We start from the raw sequence: 23,066 nt of genomic DNA on the forward strand, positions 1-23,066 counted from the left end.
TCCTGTAGATGGGAGAAGAATTCACGTTTGAAATTCTTAACGTCCTGGAGTTTTCTAGGTAAGCTGCCTGTGTTTACCAGGGCTCTTTCTGTGACTATTCAATTGAGATTTGGCAGTGTGTGTGTGAATCAAAAGCTTAACACAGAATCATGAAATTCTGGTTAGCTTCTACCCACCCTTTAACGTCTGCTCAGTTCTCTCTTCTTGGCCCCATTAACGCAAATTCCCTCTTGTAGTTGGTTTGGTTTCTCAACCTCTTCTTTCTAGCACTTGTCACAGTCAGAGCTGCGATTTTAAACCTGGGTTATTACTTAATGACTGTATTGCCAACTAGACCGTAAGTTCCAGGAGGGTAGGAGTCACCTCTTTGGGGGGGCTGGTATCCAGGAAGTGCTCAATAAATATTTGATGAATGGATGTGTTAAAAAGCAAAATTCAACTGAGTAAATTGTGAAGATCTCATTGGCTTTACTCAGTGATTCATGAGCTGGGCAGCGTCCCATCCAGCAGAGACAAAGGAGCTCTGAGGAGCTGAACAAAGTGGACGACGTTCATAGGTGACAGGGGTGGGGCACGGAGGCTATAGCAGAGTGGATCGTTTGGGGCAAGGTCCCCTTCCTTTGGGGGACTGCAGTGGTCTGTCACTCATGTCTCCTCATCAGTGCTGACCAGGCAATTCCAGACTGACTGGCTAAGGTTGCATTCCTGGGGAGGCTGTAATTGCAATTCGGTTAGGCATTAAGTCTCAGGCTGGGGACTTGTGCTGAGCATAAGTGACTCCATTTTGGGCCTATTGTCTCTTTTTTAACAAATGGATATTGAATATTATCTTCACAAATAAATCAAAAACTGTTTCTTCAAAAGTAGTGAAGTAATTGAAATTTTCCCTCAAAGGGAACAGCGTGCCTCCAAATGCCTCTCCTCTTACACTCCAGCAGCCATGGCCTGATGCCCCAGAGCGTGTTGTGAGGAAGTGGGTGATGGTTTTATTGCCATTGGAGTTTCCTCCTGACTCATGAAGTCATATCTCTTGGGCCATCAGACCATTTCTAATGTGGAATCTGAAAAATTAGAAAAGGAAACAAGTAAATCATTTGCTCTTCCCAAAGGTAGATGGTTTTTCAGATCACGTCTTTAAAGCCTTGTTTCCCAGTGACAGTTAAAAAAAAAAAAGTTTTAAACCTCGGAAAAGTTGCTGTTAACTCCTTTCTCTAGGAAAGCTTTTTATAAAAACTTTATTGCAAGGAAATACATCTCAATAATCAGTCTAGCTTTCTCCCTTCTTCATATTTGACTACTGCTACCATGACAGCAGTCATTTCCTGTCATGAACATGTGTGCTCCTAGCTAGGTGACACTTAAAAAACTTAATGGCCCTGAGTAGTGTTCCAACAGCTTTCTCAACATTTAAGACAATTGCTAATCCTTTACCCCTGCTGGAAAGTACAGCTCTAGCTCACGTGTTCTGCTTGGAGGCCAGGAGCTTTGGTGTAGCCTGTTCAGAGTGCGACGGGGCCAGGGGAAGCCTGTGTGTTAAGCAGGCACGGCTTGGGCTCCCTGGGAGGTGGGAGGTGCCTGGGCGTCTCTCACCACTTCTGGTGACTTGCTGGGCTTGGTGGCCTGGCGGAGTTGTTATCTTGCTGGCTAATTCTTTACTCAGTGGCTTTATCGACTGGAGCCAGAGAAGGCGGAAGGGGAGAAAGGTTGGTGACAAGCGTGGGTGCACGTGGAGAGGAGGGGAGTGGGTGGAGAAGCACCGGCGACGCAGGAGGGACAAGGAGCACTTGTGCGCGTGGTCGTGATTCTGTGGCCTTCCCCGTCTCCTAACCTCTCTGCGCCGCAGTTTCTTGGTCTATAAATTGGGGATAGAGATGGTGTCCTCCTCACAGGACTGTTGTGAAGATTAGATCGCAGTGCCTGGCACGTAAAAAATACTGATACAGCATTTGGTATGCGTGTGTAGTATCATTACTGTCACTTTAGCTGGAACACTCTTTTCTGAGGCTTAAGCGTTTGGATTTCACTAGGGGCTTCCCCTGCCTGGAGGAGACCCTTCTCCTCTCCTTCAGCAATCACGTCTCTGAGCCTCTTACTTTTGTTCCAAGCTTCAACCTCCTTTTCTTGATCAGTCTTATGCCTGAGGGAAAATAAAATTCTCTTTGTTGGAAGAGCTTGAAAACGTGGAATGACCGAGAGCCCAACTGGTCTGCTGGACACGAACAAAGCAGTCCCCTGAGGTAGCTGCTGGTCGCTCCTTTTGAAAGACATGCAGCTGGAGCTCAACTCAAAGGACCTTCCCATTGTCACTGAGCAAATGAGCGGCAGAGTCAGGATTCAAATCCAGGTCTGTCTGGTTCCAAAGCCCCGGTATTTGCAACCAGCCTGTGCTTCCAGAGGTGAAAGAAGTTAGAGGATGAAAAAAATACGTATTTTCGTCTTCACGGGGTGGACTGCAGTCTACGCAGCTACAAATACTTTTGTAGCCACATGCCAGTCACTGTCCTAGGACTAGAGTGGCCGTGACGACCGCCTGCTTGTGGAGCCCTTGACTCTGGTAAATGAACAGGATAATTTCAAGTCGTGACGAGTGCTGTAAGCATATTAAACAGTCTGATCTGATGGAGACGGACCGTGGTGCTCCTTGTGGCGGAGGTCACCTCAGAGGGAGGCGCCAAGGGAGCCTTTGTGAGGAGATGGGACTTGGGCTGGTGGTTGAAAGATGAGAGGAGGGTTAGGAGTCGGAGAATGCCATGATGAGAAGGAAGGACCATCTCGGCCAGTTTACTTTGGCGGTGTGTGGGGTAGGTGGAGAGAGGAGTTCTTCAAGCCGATTTGGGCTGCTAAACCAGGAATAAAAGCAATGAGTCTATGTTCTATCTACGACTGTAAAAACAAACAAATAAAAAAAAACCCATGCAAAAATCCCAAGGACTTTGAGACAGAAATCCATATTTTAAAACCTCTGGCATCTACTGAGCCAGAAATTTAACATCTCTGTGCAGCACAGTGGACAGGAAGGTCTACTTGATAAACATGGTGTGAAATCTGAATAATACACAGACCCAGGGCTGCTCTCCTCTTCCCTCAGCAGTTTTTAACAATTATATTAAATACATTACATGTATATATAATGTACATATTATATTATCAGTAATATACATTATGTATGATACATAAGAAAGGTGTATTACTATATCTGTGTTATGTACTATACTATAGTAGTACATATCAATGTAAATATCACATTACATATATAAATAGTATATATTATCTATTATATATATTTGTGTCAGTAAATTTCCATGGAAGAAAAGAATAGTAGTAGCAGGAGGTGGAGATTTATAATTAGAATGTCCGTTAAAGGAAACAGGTAAAGAAAAAAAGACATGGAAACTGGCAAGAAACATGCCGGCCTTTTCACTACAGGGCAGCCGAGGACGCTAAGTCTTAGAATTCTTTTGACTTGGATTTTTTTGTGTGGGTGTTAGCGCCATGTACTGAGGAAAATAGATACTAATGATACTTTCAATATTGTTTTAGTAATAGAAAGAGGATGTCTATAATTGTCCGAACTCCTACAGGACAGGTCCGGCTCTACTGCAAAGGGGCTGTAAGTACTGGGCTCCGTCCTTCACGCGACTCCTCTCTTTTTACCACAGGAACAGGAAGGAAGCCCTTCACAACTTCACCGTATCTTTAAGTGTTGTTACTCTGTATATGCTGTAGTCACTGGTTGCTGGAAGCATTACTGAAGATTGAAAAGCCCATCTCAAACCCAAGCAGCCAAAAACGTCCCCCGCAGCCGAGCGCACTGAATTCTGTGGTCACTCACACAGTGTTTATATCAGTGATAACCTGCTGTCACTCAGCTGTTTTTATGAGAACCAATGATTAGATGACTGATGCTAAGGGTTTATAGCTAAGGGAATTTTGATCCCAGTTCTGAGCCCAAAGTGCTGGGATTTGGTGTCTCAGGGATTTGATTTACCTCCATAAATCTCTTCTTTTGAAGCACTTAGGTATTTGTTCACTGCCATTTGTACTTTAAAGTTTGCTTTTTATTGAAGTGTAGTTGATTTACAATGTTAGTTTCAGGTCTACAGCAAAGTGATTCAGTTATACATGTACATACATACATGTATTTTCTATTATATCATATGTACTTAAAAAAAAAAAAACCAGCTTTATTGAGGTAAAATTGACATAAAATAAACTGCATATATTTAAAATGTACATTTTGGTAAGTTTGCACACTGATCTGCTTTCTGTCATTATAGATTCGTTTATATTTATTAAAGTTTTATATAAAGTCATATAGTCCGACTATGTGACTTTTTGTCTGTTTTTTCACTCATAATTATTTTTAAATTCATTCATGTTGGAGCTTGTATCAATAGTTCATTTCTTTGCATTGCTGAGTAGATTCCATTGAGTGGGTATACCAGCACTCGCTTATCCTTCCATCTGTTGATGAACGTTTTGTTTCAGTTTTGGCTACTACAAACAATGCTCCCATGAACATTGTGTGCAAGGCTTTGAATGAATATATGGTTTCATCTCTCTTTGGTAAACATCTAGGGGTAAAATTCCTGGATCACAGAGTAGGCGTATTTTAACTTCTTAAGAAACCACCAAACTGTGATTACCAGCAATTGTCACCAACACTTGGCATGGTTAGTCTTTTTAATTTTGCCATTCTAATAGGTGTGTATCTCATTGTGAATTTAACTTACATGACCATGCTGACTAGTGGTAGCAAACATCTTTTGATGTGTTTATTTGCTATCTGTGATGGGGGTTCCCAAGACCACCCCTATGCTTTTAGTGAATCTCTAAAAGGATTCATGGGACTCAGCACATGGTTGTACTCATGACTAAGATTTATTATGGTAATAAGGGTATACAGCCAGACCACAAAGGAGAAAGACATAGGCAGTGTCTGGATGAATCCCATGGGAGTCACACAGGGAATGTTTTGATGGGTTTAGAGAATTGTTTACCAGCCAAGGGCCAACCTTGTAAATAGGTCTTTCTAAAGATAGCAGTCTTTGACCTGGTATGTCAGCTCTTTTCTACACACCATCCACTTATCTTCCTTGTTAAAATGTCTCTTTAAATATTTGGCCTCCGATTTTTAAAATAATTGTTTGTTTTTCTTATTGAGTTTTGAGAGTTCTTTATTTATTTTGAATACAAGTCCTTTCTCAGATAGATAATTTGCAAATACTAGAACCCAGTCTGTGGCTTATCTTTTCATTCCCTTAATAGTGTCTTTTGAAGAACAGAAGTTAGTAATTTTGATCAAGTCCAATTTACCAATTTGTTCCGTTATAGGTCATGCTTTTAGTGCCATATCTAAGAAATCTTTGCTTAAATTCATGGTCACAAAGATTTTCTCCTATGTTTTCTCCTCTTCTTACAGTTTTAGGTTTTATATTTACTTCCGGTTAATATTGAGTAATTTTTGAATGATATGAGCCAGGACTAGAAGTTCGTTTTTTACATCTGAATACCTGATTTCTCAGCACCACTTGTTAAAATGTTTATTCTTTCCTCACTGAATTGCCTTTGCACTTCTGTCACATGTATGTGAGCCTGCTATTTCCTTTCACTGTCCTGTTGGTTGTCTTTATACCAGTGACACCCTGTCTTAATCATGTCACTTTATAATAAATCTTAAAACCATATACATTAGTTCTCCAACTTTGTTCTTCTTTTCCAAAGTTGTTTTGGATGTTCTGAGATCTTTGTGTTTCCATATGAGTTTTAAAATCATTTTGTCAATTTCTCCAATAAAGCCAATGGGGATTTTTTTTAAATTGGGACTATGTTGACTCTCTAAATCAATCTGGAAACAATTGACATCCTAAATAATATTGAGTTTTCTATTACATAAACATGATATATCTCTCTATTTACTTATGTCTTTTTATTTTCTCTCAATAATGCTTTGTAGTTTTTCAGTGTATAGATCCTTCATTTATTTTGTCAGATTTATTCCTAAGTATTTTATATTTTTGATGCTATTGTAAATTATTTTTTAAATTCAATTTCTGATAGTTTGTTGTTACTGTATAGAAATGCAAGTGGCTTTTGTATATTTTGATCTTGTGTCCTACGTTTACAAAATCACTTAATCATTCCAGTAGCATTTTGATAGATTACATCAGATTTTCTACATAAATGGTCATGTCATCTGTGAACAAAGACAATTTAAATCTTCTTTGGCAATATAGATGCCTTTTATTTCTTTTTCTTGTGTTATTGCACAAACTCGAACCTCCAGTACAATGTGAAATAGAAGTGAGAGAGCAGATACCATTGTCTTCTTCCTGATCTTAGGCAAAAGCACTTAATGTTTTACCTTTGAAGATAATATTAGCTGTACTTTTTTGATAGGTGCTCTTTATCATATTGAGGAAATTCCATCTCATTCTTAGGTTGCTGTGATTTTTTTTTTTAGATCAATAATGGATGCTAGATTTCATCAAATATTTTTCCTGCATTGATTGAGATACTAATGTGGTTTTTCATTTCACCACCTGTTAGTGTGGTAAATTACATTGATTGATTTTTTAAAAATGTTAAACCTACTTGTATTCCTGAGGTAAACCCCATTTGGTCACGATGTTTTATCCTTTTTATATATATAAGTTGGATTTAATTTACTAAAGCTTTCTTTAGTATTTTCACATCTGTTCTCAGAAGAATGGTCTTTAATTTTCTTTCCTTGTAATGCCTTTGTTTGGTTTTTAATGCTAGTCATGTAGAATTAATGAGGAGCATTCCCTCCTTTTCAGTCTTCTGGAAAAGTGTGTATAGAATTGGTATTATTTGTCCTTTAAATGTTTGCTAGAATTCACCAGAAAGCCATCTGGACTTGAGATTTTCTTTGTGGGAAGGTTTCTAAGTTCAAGTTCAATTTCTTTAATAATATAGAACTTTTCAGAGCATTAAAAAAAATTAAGTTAGCTTTGATTTGCACTTTTTTGTAGAATTTTTCTATTTCATCCTAGTTGCCAAATTTATTAGAAAAAACTGTTCATCATAGTCCTTTTAAAGTTTCTTTCAGTATCTGTAGAATCTATAAAAATGTCACTTCTCTCATTCCTGATCTTGGCAATCTGTGTCTTTTCTCTTTTTTCCTGATGAGGCTAGCTGGACAGTTACTAACTGCATTGATCTCAAAAAGCCTGCTTTCAGTTTTATTAATTCTTTTCAAGTGTTTTTCTGCTTCTTTGTCATTTTCACTCTTAACCGTATCATTTCCATTCTTTTGCCTAGTTTTGGTTTAATTTGCTCTTTTCCTGTTTTCTTAAGGTGGAACTTGATTTGAGACCTTTCATCTTTTCTAATACAGATGTTTCGTGCTATAAATTTCCTCCTAACTACTGCTTTAGCAGCATCTCACAAATTTTGATATGTTGCATTTTCATCTTCATTCAATTTAAAGTATTTTCATTTTGCTTTTGATTTCTTCTTTGACTCATGAGTTATTCTGAGATGTGTTATTTAGTTTTCAAATATTTGGGAGCATTCCAGAGATGTTTCTTTAATTGGTTTATAACTTAATTCCATTATATTCAGAGAACATACTTTGTATGACTTAAATACTTTTAATTTTATTGAGACTCGTTTTGTCAGATCATGACCTATCTAATATTAGATGTTTTGTGTGTACTGAAAAAGAATGAGTATTATGCTGTTTGTGGGCGTATCAGTTCGGTCAAGTTGGTTGATAGGTGTTGTTCAAATATTCTGTGTCCTTAGTAACTTTTTGTCTACTGGCTATATCAGTTATCAAAAGGGGGATGTTGAAATCCCCAAATATTATTGTGGATTTATGATTTTCATCTTGAAGTTCTATTTGTTTTTCATTTACTTCTGTTAGTTTTAGCTTCATTTCAAAGCTATGTTATTCAGTGCATAAACACTGAGGATTATTGATTCCTCTTGATGAACTGACCTATCATTGTGAAAAGATCTTCTTTTTCCCCGGCCATATTCTTTACTCTGAAATCTCTGTTGTCTGATCTTAATATAACCACTTCAGACTTCTTTTGATTAGGGTTAGCATGGTATATCTTTTCTTTCCTTTTAACCCATTTATGTCTTTAAAGTGTGTTTCTTCTAGGGAACACATAGTTGGTTCTTGTGTTTTTTATCTATTCTGGAAATCTCTGCCTTTTAGCTAATGTTTAGACCATTTACATAGTATGCTTATTGATATGGCTAGATTTAAATGTATCATCTTGTCATTTATTTTCTGTTTGTTCCAGTTGTTCTTTTTTCTCTTACTCATTTTTTTTGTTTTATGCCTTCTTTTGATTACTTGAATTTTTTTCAATTTCCTTTTTTTATTTAAAAATTTTATTTTTAGTAGTTACTTTAGGGCTTATAGTAGGTATCTTTAATTTATTACATCCCTCCTTCAAGTGATAGTATATTACTTCACCTATAGTATTAGAACCTTACAATTCTACTTCTGATTCTCTCCTAATCTTTGCTCCTGTGGTCATACATTTTAATTTTACAAAGTTATAAACTTCACACTACATTGGTATTAATTTTGTTCAAGAAGTCAATTTTTTAAATAAAAAGAATTAAATAACAAGAGAAATAATGTATATATACTCATATCAATACTATTTTCAGTGCTTTCAGACCCATATTTCCATTTGGTGTAATGATCTTTTGTCTGAAGAAGTCCCTTTACCATATCTTATAGCATAGATCCATTGGTGATAATTTTTTTTTCAGTTTAAACTGGAAAAAAATCTTTATTTCATCTTTGTTTTTCCTGGTCTTCATTTTGAAATAACTTTTTGCTGAGTATAGTATTCTAGGCTGACCATTTTTTCCCTTCAGTCTGTAAGGATTTTACTTAACTGGCTTCTTACTTGCATTGACTCAACGAGAAATCCGCTGTTAGCCTTATTTTTGTTCCTCTGCATGTAACATTTTTTCTGGAATTGTGCTTTCACTGGGGCTTCATGTGAGCACCTTCATATCTATTAGATAGAACAATAAATTATAAAAGAGTATCTAGAATTCAGACTGTCAGTCTTAGATAAGGTGTTAATTACTGTGGATTTCCCCCCACCCCATAGGATTCAGTGATTTATGAGAGACTTTCAGAAGATTCTCTCTTTGTGGAGGAGACATTAACCCATCTGGAATATTTTGCCAAAGAAGGTAAATGAAAATTGTTTTGAATCTACTTCTCGTTTATAATGCTGTTCTTTTTTTAACTGAAGTACAGTCAATTACAATGTGTCAATTTCTGGTGTACAGCACTATGTCCCAGTCATGCATATACATATATATATATTCATTTTCGTATTTTTTTCCATTAAAGGTTATTACAAGATATTGAACATAGTTCCCCCATGCTATACAAAAAAACTTAAAAAAAAACTGTCTTTATATATAGTGGCTAACGTTTGTAAATGTCAAACTCCCGAATTTATCCCTTCCCACCTCCTTTCCCTGGTAACCATAAGATTTTAATGCCGTTCTTCAATGTTGAAATTGTAGCCTTGAAGCATGTCACTGCTGCTGGGGCCCATAGGTGGGCAAGAGGGAGAGCTTGTTTGCATGTGTGACCTTGTATGCCCTCTGTTTGCTTGAAAATAAATGATTCCCCAAACAAACCTTGTCAAGACATTATAATTACTCTCCCTTTCTTTCACCTTTAACAGTTTTTGTGCTTATGTGCAAGCAGTAAAATGCGTGCTCTTCTGTGTGGCTCTTCCTTTATTCCTAAAGCAGTGTCGTCCGTCTATAATCTGTTTGCTAAGTGTAACCTCTTTATCAAGCTGTAGTAGGAACTTGGCCCGTGGTTGGAGGAAAAAAATAGGCTTTTCCAGTTCATGTGGTGTATTTTGAAGTTGATTATTTTGTGCGTATAACTCAGGATGCTGACAGTTGCTATTTTCCTGCCATTCTCTTGTTATCCTTCTGATACTGACTTATCATCCATCTCCTAAGGAAATTAAATTCCTTGAGTCAGTTTTGAATAAGTTTGCTTTTTAAAGTTTTTTTTTTTCACTTAAGTCCTTGTGAAATGGGATTTAAATTAATTTTCTGATATCTTACGGATTATTTGGCTTACTTTGAAATTGGAAACAGAAGCCTCATTTGTTCTTTCCTTCATTTAACGAATAGTTATTGAGCATCAATTAAGTGGCATGCACTGTTCTCAGCTTCCAGGACAGAAGTGAACAAAACGTAGAAAGCCAATGCCCTGCAGGAATTTGCCAGTAATAGATGACGTCACAGGGGTGACAAGTGCTATGGAGGGAAGCTAGCAGGATAAAGGGAGCAGAGTGATGGGCAGGGGTGCTCTCTCTACCCAAGGTGAGTTAGGCAGAGACTGAGGAGGGGAAGGGGAGAATATTCCAGGCAGAGGAAGGCTCAAGTTCAAGTGTCAGGAAGTAAGAGGCAGGGGAGCCACAGCAAGCAGGGAGGGAGGGGAGGTGATACGCTCAGCAAGGAGGCCAGGGCAGGGCAGGTAGGGACAGCGGAGGACTTCACTGTCCCTCAGCCTCTGAGACGCTTCTGGATTTTGTTTTCAAATTCTCTGCTTCTCCCTGATCACTGGAAGCTTGACCAGGTAATATCTTTCTTGCAGGTCTGAGGACTCTGTGTGTTGCCTACATAGATTTAACTGAGGCGGAGTATCAGCAGTGGTTGGTGAAGTATAAAGAAGCCAGTACAGTGGTACAAGACAGAACTCAAAGTCTGGAAGACTGTTATGATACTATTGAAAGGGTAACGTACCCCATACACATTCCTTGTGCTAAGATACATACGTGAAGAAAATGCATTTATCAATGTATTCACATCTTGATGTAATTTTTTGATGTAATTTTAAAAGCACAGGTAAATTTTTTTCAGAAGTATACATCTCTTATCATCCTGCAAATCCACATCTTTTAGAATATTTCTCTTTGGAATCATATCCTAGTCACTTCAATCTCATTATCCTTTTTATAACTTTTCCCATTTCAAAAGAGATACATGTTTATTACAGAAAAATAAGCTAGAATCATAAATAATAATCCTCTGCAACGTCAGGCTAATAACTGAGTTCCAGTCTCTTCTCTCCTCTTTGTACATGTGTATTGTATGTTTGGAATTCCACTGTATATGTTTAACACACACAGAGAAGTGTTTCCCATAAAAATTAAAAGAAAGCTCCCCCTAGAATTTTTCCCGTGAAAGTCCTGCTTGAATGATGAGCCCTTCACTTTACGGTGAATGGGGAACATCTCCCCCGACCCCTGGGTGCTCTTGTGTGTCTCCGTCCTTGGTTACTCCGTGGTACCCGCTGTGTATATGGGGACTCTTATTACCTCTGTTTCTCTGACGGTTGCTTTTCCAGGGGAACCGCGTGACCCTGGGCTGTCGAGTGTCACACAGGTGTCTCTAGGAATTTCATCTGAGGCTTCAGGGATGTCACGTGTCCTGGGCCAACTTTTACCTTAATTTCTTGGCTTGGTTTCTCTTGCCATTTGATCCCATGAACTCTGCGTTTCATTCCTACAGGATCTTGGCCGGAACAGATTTAAGTGGAGGGGTTTTCTTGACATCATTGGGTCCATCTTCTTTTCAAAGTCGAGCATTGAAAGATTAGGAACCTCCCCTAGCTTCACACCAAGCACGTGGCCCGGCTGCAGCAGCCCTCGGGAGTGACTCCTCAGCGTCTGCTGACGAAGCGCAGGGAAGGGCTGATTGTGTAGCCCGCCTGTTCCTTAATGTGGCACAGGGGGGTCTGTTGCTCCCACACACCGAGAAGCAATCTGGGCGAGTGGGAATTGGCCTCAGGAACTTGAAAGACTGTACAAGTATTGGTGTGGCAGTTGCTTTCCAATCAAACTGTTTTAATTTGTGTGTTAGTTTTCAGTTTCAATCTGGAAGTCATAGGTGGGGAAAGAGTAAGGAAAAGATTAAGTTTCTCAGGGAACGTGAGATGGGTGGCAAGGCCGGGGAGTGATGTGGCCCTAAAATGACCAACTCTTCATCAGCTGAATGCGAGGCTCCAGCACGTACCCAGCGCCTGGCACACAGTGGGTGCTCAGGAAATGGTAAGTGAATAAGAGAGGGGAACACTGGGGACTGAAGATTTCAAGCATGCCTGTTCTCCAAGGAAAGCAGTGACTGCTATAGTCGGCAGGGCTGGGTGTTGACTGCTTGTTACGCTTCTCCTTAAACTGCAGAGGGCAGAAGTGAAAGGCAGAAGGGCTCTCCGGGGCCAGCTTTTCCTGTCTGGCCCAGGCGGGTGCCGCACTGCAGTCTAAAGGCTACCTGTGTACCTGGGGCCGCGATGAGCAGCCTGCCGTGCTTGGAAGGTCAGGTGGAAATCTAATTGGTCTTAGACACTTTGACAAAGCAGAGTCATACTATTTAACAAAACTGTGATTTTTTTTCCTCTCTCTCAATGACTATGAGGTTAAAAAGTGCAGGAGTCAAAAATGCTCAACATCTCTGCCTACTGTGAATGCGAGGAGGTTTAGCTGGGGTCACTGATGCAAACAACCAGGCTCTGTGATGCTAAAATCACACTGATAATTGTCAAGTGTGTTCATTCATCTGTTACCACCATCTCTCCCCTTTTCCCCACTGGATATTTTCCAGTTCACCCAGGAGTAATGAGGTCCTGGGGGTTGAGTCAGGCAGGCCAGACTTCTGGGGGGCTGGAGACTAGCCCTCACTACTCATTACGTCCCCATCAGGGGAAACTTGCTTGGGAACTAGATCCCCTAGCTCTAGGGTACCTCATAAGAAAGGACACATTGGGGGCAAATGTTAGATGACAGGGTGAAGGAATTGGATTTTCTTAAGAGATACACCTTTCAAGCTGTAGTAGCCAAAATTTTTTATTTCAATCATAGAATCTTTTAAATTTTGTTTTTTTAAAAATCTGTGTCATCACCTCTAGTTTTCCAGGCTTACAACACCTGTATGCCATCTAGAAACCCTAACAGTCTTGCCCCTTGCTTGTCATTTTTCTTATTTTGTATTATCGACTAGACAGCCTGTCTAATCATCTGCCTCATGACGTGTGTTAACATCTGCTAAAACTGCGGCAATCACGTTAGCTATAGTTACATGGCTGCTTTCTGCAGACTTTTACACGGGCGTTGGAGTCTGACACCAAAGAGCGTAGGATCGACCAGCTCTGTGAAGTTGGCTCTTGGAAATTCCATGCACATTGTTCTGGTCCTGTTTTCAGTTAGGGGGGTTATTTTCTGACCCGCCTTCTAGCTCTTGAGGCCAGTAGCGCTTCTTTGCTCCTCAAGCATTTTCCTTGGGGGATTAATAAGATTTTAACTTTTTTTCTTGTTGAGTAATGTTAAGACGATGTGTGCACTTGAACCAGCAGTCAAGTGCAGCATAACTTAGGGTGTAATTGCTAAAGTGATTAACTGTGGTAAAGTACGAATTGATTGACTGATTGATTTAGACTTGATTCTGAGGCTCTCTGGCTTTACAATTCCTTTGAAGCATTCCTTCCTTAAAAAAAAAAAAAAACAGCTTTATTGAGATATAATTCACATAACATACATTTCACCCATTTGATGTTTTTTAGTATACTCACAGAGTTTTACAACCATCACGATAATGAACACAGAATATTTTCAACATCCTCTCCTCCAAACCCACATCCATTAGTGTTCACTGTCTGTTATCCCCACCCACACCCATCCCCCCTCCATTCTCTAACCCCAGCCCTTTGCAACCACTACGTTACTTTCAGTCTCTCTGTATTATCTTCTTCTGGATGTTTCATGTAAATGGAATCATACACTATGTGGCCTTCAGTGACATGCTTCTTTTTCTTAGCTTACTGTTTTCAGGAGTCATCCATATTGTAGCATCTTCAGTACTTCATCCCTTTTCAAGGCCAAATAATAATCCACTGTGTGGATGTGCTGTTTGTTTATCCATTCATCCTTGATGGACACTTGGGTCGTTCCATTTGGCTATTATGAATAATGCTGCTATGGGCATTCATGTGCAAGCTTTCCAATCATTTTTAAAGAGGATTCTTTAGGGTTTTCTGTATATGAGATCATGTAATCTATGAATAGAGATAGTTTTACCTCTGAGTTTTCATTTTGGATCCCTTTATTTCTTTTTCTTGCCTAGTTGCCCTGGCTAGGCAAGAAAAAGATGTTGAATAGAACTGGTGGACGTCCTTATCTTGTTCCTGATCTTGCTGGAAAGCATCTGGTCCTCTTCCATTCAGTGCGAAGTTAACTGTGGATCCTCACAGGTGTCCCTGTCAGGCTGAGGAAGATCCCTTCTGTTCCTAGTTAGTTGAGTGTTTTCATCATAAAAAGGTTTAAAGCATTCTATTAAAAAAATCCATTTCATACCTGTTTCATGTTTCATAAGTCATTATTAAAAATGCTTTTTGCTAGTTGTGGGATATTTTACATTAAAATACAAAGTTTTACTATAGAAATATCTTGAAAATACCATAGCACAAATGGCACAAAAATAGAGTAATGGAAATAAGAGAGATGTCTAATAGGATCAATAGAACTTGAATATTTAGCATTTAAAAAATTGAGCTTAACAAGAAGACTAAAAACCTCATGGCTATTTTAAAGATTTAATTTACAGTTCATATGTGATGGTATTTCAATTAAATTATTTGATTTCTAGTTATCAGCACAGAATCAGCTTGTCTTACATCTTTATTTCACTTTAACTCCTAACAGCAATGTAGAATGCCCTGGAACTTTGAGATTGTGCTGGCTTCTGAGAAACAATACCCCAAATTATCAGAGGTCATCTGGCTTTATACTTTACATAAACCTCTTTATGTACCATCAAGCCTCTGTTTGAATCTCTCCAGTGGTAGGGAGATATTTCACAACAGGAACAAAAACTGTAAAATAAACCATCTGGTGGTAAGAAATTTATGGAGAAAATTATGAAATTTTTCTTAAGGACAGAAGTAAGGACCTATGTAAGTGGAAGAGTGTATACAACATACAGGAAAACCAGTGTAATAAATAAATAAACCTCAAAGTAAGCTATAAATTCAGTGCAATGCAAGAGCACATAAAAGTCCCAATGGAATTTTCACAGAACTTGACAAGTTTGTTCTAAAACTCATACCCAAAGTAGGAGGAGGCGAAGAATTACCATGATAATTTTTGAAGAAGGAGAATAAAGGGGACTTACTGCTCTAGACTTCAAGACTTACCTTAAGGCTATAATAATTAGAATAACATAATATTTACGGTCCATTTATAATACACTAGGTGTCATTCTAATCACTTTCCAAATGCTAACTCTCAGAGTAATTCTGTTAGTAATCTTACTTCCCCACTTCTCCAGTTATAGATGAGGGAACTGAGGAACAGAAGTGTGAGTAATCTGCTTATGATCACATATCTAGTAACTTGTAGAACTGGGGGGTGAATCTGAAAGCCTAGCTCTCAGCCATCACGCTGCACTGCCTCATGTGGTAGCGAGACAGGGACAGACAGACAGACCAACTTGTGGAAGAGGCTAGAAAGTGTGCGTGCGTGTGTGTATGTATATGGGGCTTCACATAATAAATTATTAGATGCATATCTTTGGCCAAAATTTGCTCTATTTGTTCCATCTTAAAGTATTTCTTATCTCCAATTGGTAATAAAAATATCTCTTTCAAAAACCATCTAGAAGTTCCTCCTACTTGGAGCCACAGCCATTGAAGATCGTCTTCAAGCACGCGTTCCAGAAACGATAACAAGTTTATTGAAAGCAAACATAAGAATATGGGTCTTGACAGGAGATAAACAAGAAACAGCAATTAACATAGGTAAGAGACACGGAGAACGTTCTTTTCCTTGGTTGTGCATGCGTCCCCTGAATGTGTTGTAGGATCAAGAGTGCATGGCTGAGCTTCCTGCAGGTAGTTGTGTTACTTTTTAAAACACTGTGATACAACTGATTTACAATGTTCTGTTAATTTGTGGTGTACAGTATAGTGCTTCATTTATACATATACATATATATATATATATTTCTTTTCACATTTTTTTCACTATAGGCCGTTATAAGATGTTGAATATAGTTCCCTGTGCTGTACAGTAGGACCTTTTTTTAAAATCTATTTTATAAGTAATTGTTTTATATGTCTCTAGAAAAATGTAGTGCAATGTAATCTTGCCATCAGATGGCAGAGAATTTGAACAAACTAAGCAAAGCAAAAACTTTTTTCTCTTCTTCACATTTTTTAAATTGAAATATAGTCATTTTACAGTGTTGTGTCAGTTTCTGGTGCACAGCAGCGTGTTTCAGTCCTACATGTACATACATACATATCTTCCTTTTCATATATTTTTTTCATTATAGGTTGTTACAAGATGTTGAATATAGTTCCCTGTGCTCTACAGTATGAACTTGCTGTGTATCTGTTTTATATGTGGTAGTTAGTATCTGCAGATCTGGAAACATGGAATGTAGAATGCCCAGCTGAGTAATACGTTATCTCTTATTCCTCCTTTGACACTTGATGTTATCTTACGGCATTTCCCCCCCAATGATTTATATATCTATATTTGAATTATATATTCTTATTCATGAACATTCTGATTACTAGTGAGAATATTCAGCCAGTGTTTTTTCCCAAGCTCCAAAGTCACTTCTTTGCCTTCATGGTTTTTTAAAAAATTTCACTGTTTGCTTGTATGTTAGGGGAAAGGAGTTGAAAAATCAGCTCCTAGCTGTGAATATGTAAATTTTGACGGTGAGAAGGAATTGAAATTACTATTTTTTGATGATCATCCTGGCAGCCAGCTCTGATTAGATTAACACGTATGATAAAATGATTCTGCAAGCACCAGACACCCTTTAAATGATGTCTCTGCTAATTTACTACATTCATTCGTTTAATGAATATTGAACACTTGCTATGTGCTGGGAAATTCTAGGATCTTGGAATGAAAAACTGAGTAATAAAGTCCTTGTCCTCATGAACCTTACATCTAAGTAGACAAGACAGAAAATTAGCCAGCAAATCACTGTTGTAATATTATTGCAGTAAGTGCTAAGAATGAAAACAAAGCAAGGCATAGCCACACGTAGAGGGGTAATTGGACAGAAACTTGTTAAGGAGGTGACATTTGAGGCAGAGACCCAAATGGAAAGAGGGAGCAAGCATTGGGAAGGTTCTGGACAAAGAAAATGGTGAGCACAATGGTCCTGGTGTGGGAATGTGCGTGTCATGTTTGAGGACGATAGAAAGGCCAGTGTGGTTGGAGTACAGGGGGCAGAGCAGAGCAAAGAGGAGATGAGAGCTTGTTAGGCCACAGTAAGAAATGTGTAGGGTTTCGAGCAGGAGAGTAATATGTAATTTATGTTGCAAAAATGCCCACTGGCTATTGTGTGAAACCAGACTACATGGAAGCCAGGTGATCACTCAGGAAGCCTTTGTGGGAATCTAGACAAGATGATGGTGACCTGTACCAGAATGTGATGGGGAACTGGGGGAGGGACTCTGGCTGACCCTTGAACAACATGATTCGAACTGCGTGGGTCCATTTATACTTGGATATTTTTTCGATAGTAAATATCACAGGACGACATGATCTGGGGTGGGTTGTATCTGCAGATGCAGAACCGCAGAGTTTTCTGATAAAATGATTTAACATTTATCTGCCGCCTCTTGACCTCAGTAGCATGCGTACTATTACGTTTGGCTTACCAGTGAATATGTATGTGGTTTGCTCTCTTCTGAGTCAGCTTTATTTCCTTAGGTTTTAAGAGGTTTATCACGTATTTCTTGTCAATCTTCCTTTGCCCCCAATATAATGCTGGATACGAGTAAGCACTCAGAATTTGCACACTGATTCGATTTGCATTTTCTTGGTCATACATGGAGACTTTTTGCCCTTTGTTCAGGTGCAGCCAGCAGAAGCAGCAGTGGCTCAGGGAGAGAGGAAGGCCCCTCACGGGGCAGCACCAGGACCCGTGGGGGAGGCTGGCTGCCCGTCGGTGTCTGGTTTCTGTCCCTGAGCACCTGCACAGTTACTCACTCTCCACCCTGATCTCTGGGACAGGAGCTGCCGGCATTCAGGCAGTTAACTTCGTCCGTAACCTATTACAAAATATAAGTGGACACATGGACATTACAATAAAACATGTCAAGAAGTTATTAGAATTCTTTGAAAAGTTTAGAATCTCTGGTTTTGAAAAATCAGTGCAACAATGCAAAGCAGATACCTACAGGCTTTGAACTAGAAATTTAATTTAAAGATCATCGTATTCTGTGGAATTCATAAGAAGCATTAGATAAACCAATAATTAATGAAAACCATTTAAAAATTATTTTCTCCTTGTAATTGAACAGACTACAATAGAATACATACATAAATAGGCATCTTGAATTACATACAAATCATGAAGTTACTTTTGTTAGTTTGTATGACAGCTGTAAGTTTTAGGAAATTTCAAAGGGAACATTAAAATGATATTGTATAAATTTATATTTAAATTCCAACTTACATGAAATTGATTTGTATGAAGAGTTAAAGCGTTTTAGAAAATTTGTTCCATAGGAAACAGTTATAAATGTATAAAAATTTAATTTTCAAAATAATTTATCAGAAATTTATCAGAGTTCTTATAGTCCATAAAACACTCTTAATAGCTCTAGTAGTAGTTTTATCAGCAGAAAGATCCTGTTCCAAAATAAAAAATGACTCACAATCTTTCATTTGTCAAGAGCCACTAACACTGTTTTCAGTTATACTGTTTGAAAATAAAGTTGTTAAAAGTAAATTCTGATGATTTAATAAATGAATTTACAGAAAATTTAGGCAGAAAAATCATGATCAATCAATATTTCACATTAGTGAAATATTATTTTTTTGTTTTATATAAAGTTATGGCACCAAAAATATAATTTTTTGCAATTTGTAAGCTTATGTTGTATTTCACCATCTACCTGTTATGTTTTATAAGTATAAAATATTTTTAAAGAAAACCTTTATATTTTAGTATCTGTGATGACATTCCCTCCTGCATTTTTTTGTTTTGAACAAGGGGCCGACACTTTCATTTTGCTGAGAGGGAGGCTGGGGAGGCTCTGTTGAAGATTTGCTGGGACAGGAGAGAGCATGAGGTCATTGTATGGACAGGGGGAGGGTGCACGGACAGCTGCAGAGCTGAGCGCACACATGCGCATCCTCAGGGTGAGCGTTAGTCCTCAGAGACAAACCTGAACCCGTAAGGTGGGAGACAAGCTCTGTCCTGACTCCCTCCACGTGCAGAGCCGCCCAGTGTTTCCCGCAGCTGGGCTGGTTTCCTTCACTTACCCAATAGCTTTCAAATGAGGCCCCTTTTGGTCCTCTGGGAGGAAAAGAAAGTGACCAGTTATTGAACTGTCTGTCTGGATGTTTCCTCGGCTTCACAAAGCTTTAAAATGTCTGTTCTTATAAAGACTCAAGCCTTAAGGTAAAGGTTCATCTGTTTTAGAGAGAGTTTCATTTTTCTAGGTGCAGTTTGTATTTGGGCCCACTTAAGTTAATCCTGTATATATATTCTTATTTCTCAGTCTAATTTCAAGAGTGATAATGACTTAAAATTTTCAAATTGGAAAATGCTTCCTGAGATGTACAAGAACTGCATACATATATTTATTTTAGTTGCACCTTGGATGATGTTAGTATAGTAGGTATAATACTGTTGATACAGTGATTTGATGCACCAGAACTTGGCTTCCTCAAGGACTTGGAATTATTATAAAGTGTGAACTGGAGCTCATGTCATAAAAAGATACAACTAAAAGTCCACCAACATTTAAACGTACAGATGTAGCCATTAGTTTTACACACCTTCCCGACCATTTCTATTTAAGTTGCCTATTAAGACTTAGATGAACTAACTTTTTGATTCCTTTTCTCTCTTCAACCTCTTGCTTTTGTGATGAGCTACTAGGCTCTGAAATAGTTGCGAGGCTGAGTATGACAAAGGAAGAATATAAATAGATTTTTTAAAAAATGAGCTCATGGAAGGCATTGAGTCTTCAAATATGTGACATCTTTATTTCCCTCTTTGTAGCATATTCCTGTAAACTGTTATCAGGTCAAATGCCTCGTATTCAATTGAATACAGATTCATTAGAGGTAAGTGATGTTTTTAAATTACATTTAATTTGAATGTAACCGACTTGTTACTTGAGGGTTACCCACCTCCTTAAAATCTACATAAGATTGCCTTTAACTCCCACTCAAGTCCTTTGGAAAGTCTAGATTTCCCCCAAGATTCTTTCCCAAGAATCAGAAAATTCAATTGGTTTTCAGTTCTGTTGTCACCTCTGGTTCCCTCTTACTCCCCACTCTGAGGCTGGTCCTTTATAACCCTGCTGGTGTCATACCGAATTCGGGACTAGATCCTTGATTTGAAAAATGGAAAAAAAGGAGAAAAAAAATATGTCTATATAGCCATCTTTATCAAAAGTTTGAGAAGTCAGATGACATTCACATTGCAAAAATGAAAGGGAATTTGGAATCCCATATTGAATATCCTTGCCCTTAAAAGTTAAATGGTAGTATTTATTTTCTGTTAAGTATTTTTTTACTATGTAATTTTCTTAGACTCCTTTTAAAAGAATTTTAGATTTTACTTATTCCTTTTCTGACACTCTTCCTTTTCTTTAAATCTAGATCTGAGTTTCTGACATACATCATTATTCTTAAAAACTTAAAAAATAATTTCTTATAGAGCAAGTCTGCAGGTGGTGAATTTCCTCAGTTTTTACTTGTCTGAGAAAGCCTTTATTTCTCTTTCACATCTGAAGGATGATTTCACTGGATATAGAATTCTAGGTTGGTATTTCTTGTTCTTTCAATACTTTAATTACTTCACTCTCTTCTTGGCTGGAAGGTTTCTGATTAGAAGTCTGCTGTTCCTTATCTTTCTTCCTCTGCAGATAAGGTGTTTCCCCCAGCCCTCTGGATCCTTGCAAGATTTTCTCTTTGTTTTTGGTTTTATACAGTTTGAATATGATATGCCTAGGTGTCGATTTTTGGCATTTATCCTACTTGGTGTTTTCTGAGCTTCCTAGGTCTGTGCTTTTGTGTCTGCCATTAATTTTGGAAGATTCTCAGTCATTAGACTTTTCCTTCTGTTCTGTTCTCTATTCCTTCTCCTTCTAGTATTGTGATTACTTGTATGTTAGACCTTTTAAACTGTCCCAGAGTTCTTGAATATTCTGTTCTGGGTTTTTTCTTTTCTTTCCTTTTTCTCTTTGTATTTCAGTTTGGGAAGTTTCTGTTGACATGTCTCCAGGCTCATTAATTCTTTCCTCAGCTGTGTCCAGTCTACTGTTGAACCCACAAAAGGCATTCTTCAATTCTGCTACAGTGTTTTTTACTTTTAGCATTTTCTTCTTATCCTTTCTTAAGTATCTCCATCAGTCTGCATATATTGCTCATCAGGTCTTTTATGTGTCTAATTTTTCCATTAAAATCTTTAAAATGTTTTAAATTCACTGATAACTTCCAAAATCTGTGACATCTTTGAGTCTGATGTGATGCTTGCTTTGGCTCTTCAGAGGTACTTTTTCTTGTCAATTAGCGTGTCTTGTAAATTTTTGTTGGAAGCTTGACGCAGTGTATCTGGTAAAAAGAACTGAGGTAAAAGGCCGTTAATGTGAAATTTTATGCTAATATAACTAAAGGAGGTGAATTGTATTTAATTTTTGCTGTAGCTGTAGGCATCAGAGGTTCCAAATTCTTGCAGTGACCTTGTTTTTTCCTCCCTCGTGGTCTTTGGGCTTCCCTGAGAGCTCTCCCTTAAACAGGGCACGGGCCTTGCAGTTCTTTCATCTGCAACGCAGAGATTGTCCTGGAGCTCTGGGCGTGGTGGTGAGGTATGTGGGAGGGGAAGTGCTTCATAGTCTTATGATAAACCTCAGTCTTAAACTGAACCTGTGCCCCTGTGTCTTCATAAGTGTTTCTTAGAACTTTCTCTCCCCCCCTTAGGTGACACAGGGAGCTAGAGGAAGCTGGAGTTGAGTGAGTGCCCTTCCTTCTAGGTGGGACAAGGCTCTGATAAAGGCTCTAACCTCAGAGACTAGGCTTTTGTGATGCAGATGTTCTGGACATAGTTCAGAAGGGTCACTTTTCCTCTCCTCCTGCTGAGCCATGAGGGGATTTTTTTTTGTTTTTTTTTTTTTTTGGCTTTTCACTGTGAGAACCTGGTGAGGTTCCTAGAGGTAAATCCACAAAAATGAGAGGGCCACCCCCAAGATTGCAACCTAGGGAATTTCTCACTTTTGTGCCAGTCCACACTCAGCCTTCACCAATTCCTCAAAATCACCATTTAAGTGTTCCTCCTAGTTTATGGCTCCAGCTTCTGCTCCTCAGTTCCTTGATGGGTCCAAAAAGAGTTGATTTTCAGTGTGTTCAGCTTTTTTCTCTATGAGAATGGTAGTGGCAAATCCAAGTTCTTCACATATCATTGCTGAAATCCAAGTGCCATAGGCTAACTTTTCACCTTCAGCTTATAATTTCAGTTTGTACAATGGACAGTATTCAAGTTTTTGAGCAGAATGAACAGTACTGAAAGTGTTATTGCAGTTCCTAGTGTAGAGGCCGAGCATATACATATAATATATATATGCATATATAATCTTAAATTTAGTAAAGTTTTACAAAAAACTGCACATGTTTAATGTATGCAACTTGACGGGCTTGAACATATGTACACACACATGAAACCATCTTCACAATCAAGGTAGTAAACATATCCAACACCTCCAAAAGTTTCCTCGTGCCTCCCCCCCTTAATAGTAAGAACACTTAACTTGTGATTTACCCTCTTAACAAATCTTTCCACGTACAATACAGTGCGGTTAAGTATAGTCACTGTTTTGTACTCAGAGCTCTAGAACTTGCTTATCTTGTGTAACTGAAACTTTGTACCTGTTCAGCAGCTCCTCAGTTTCCTCTCCCCCCAAGACTGTGTAACTGTCATTTCTCTCCCTGCTTCTATGAGCTTGACTATTCTAGACGCTTTATACAGATGGGGTCGTGCACTGCTTGCCATTCTGT

The 23,066-nt window shown here is 38.4% G+C and overlaps 1 protein-coding gene across 1 annotated transcript in view; it reads left to right on the forward strand.

The window, feature by feature from the left end:
• LOC105090372 (phospholipid-transporting ATPase IB) overlaps window positions 1–23,066 on the forward strand; it is a 94,773-nt gene that overhangs the window by 22,458 nt on the left and 49,249 nt on the right. Inside the window, exons 18-23 of the mRNA XM_064492886.1 lie at window positions 9–58; window positions 3,541–3,610; window positions 9,111–9,195; window positions 10,634–10,773; window positions 15,688–15,826; window positions 20,071–20,135. Of these exons, the coding sequence (XP_064348956.1) occupies window positions 9–58; window positions 3,541–3,610; window positions 9,111–9,195; window positions 10,634–10,773; window positions 15,688–15,826; window positions 20,071–20,135 (549 nt within the window). The remainder of the gene's footprint in view (window positions 1–8; window positions 59–3,540; window positions 3,611–9,110; window positions 9,196–10,633; window positions 10,774–15,687; window positions 15,827–20,070; window positions 20,136–23,066) is intronic.

This window comes from Camelus dromedarius, chromosome 13 (assembly GCF_036321535.1).
Source record: "Camelus dromedarius isolate mCamDro1 chromosome 13, mCamDro1.pat, whole genome shotgun sequence".
NCBI classification, from domain to species: domain Eukaryota; kingdom Metazoa; phylum Chordata; class Mammalia; order Artiodactyla; family Camelidae; genus Camelus; species Camelus dromedarius.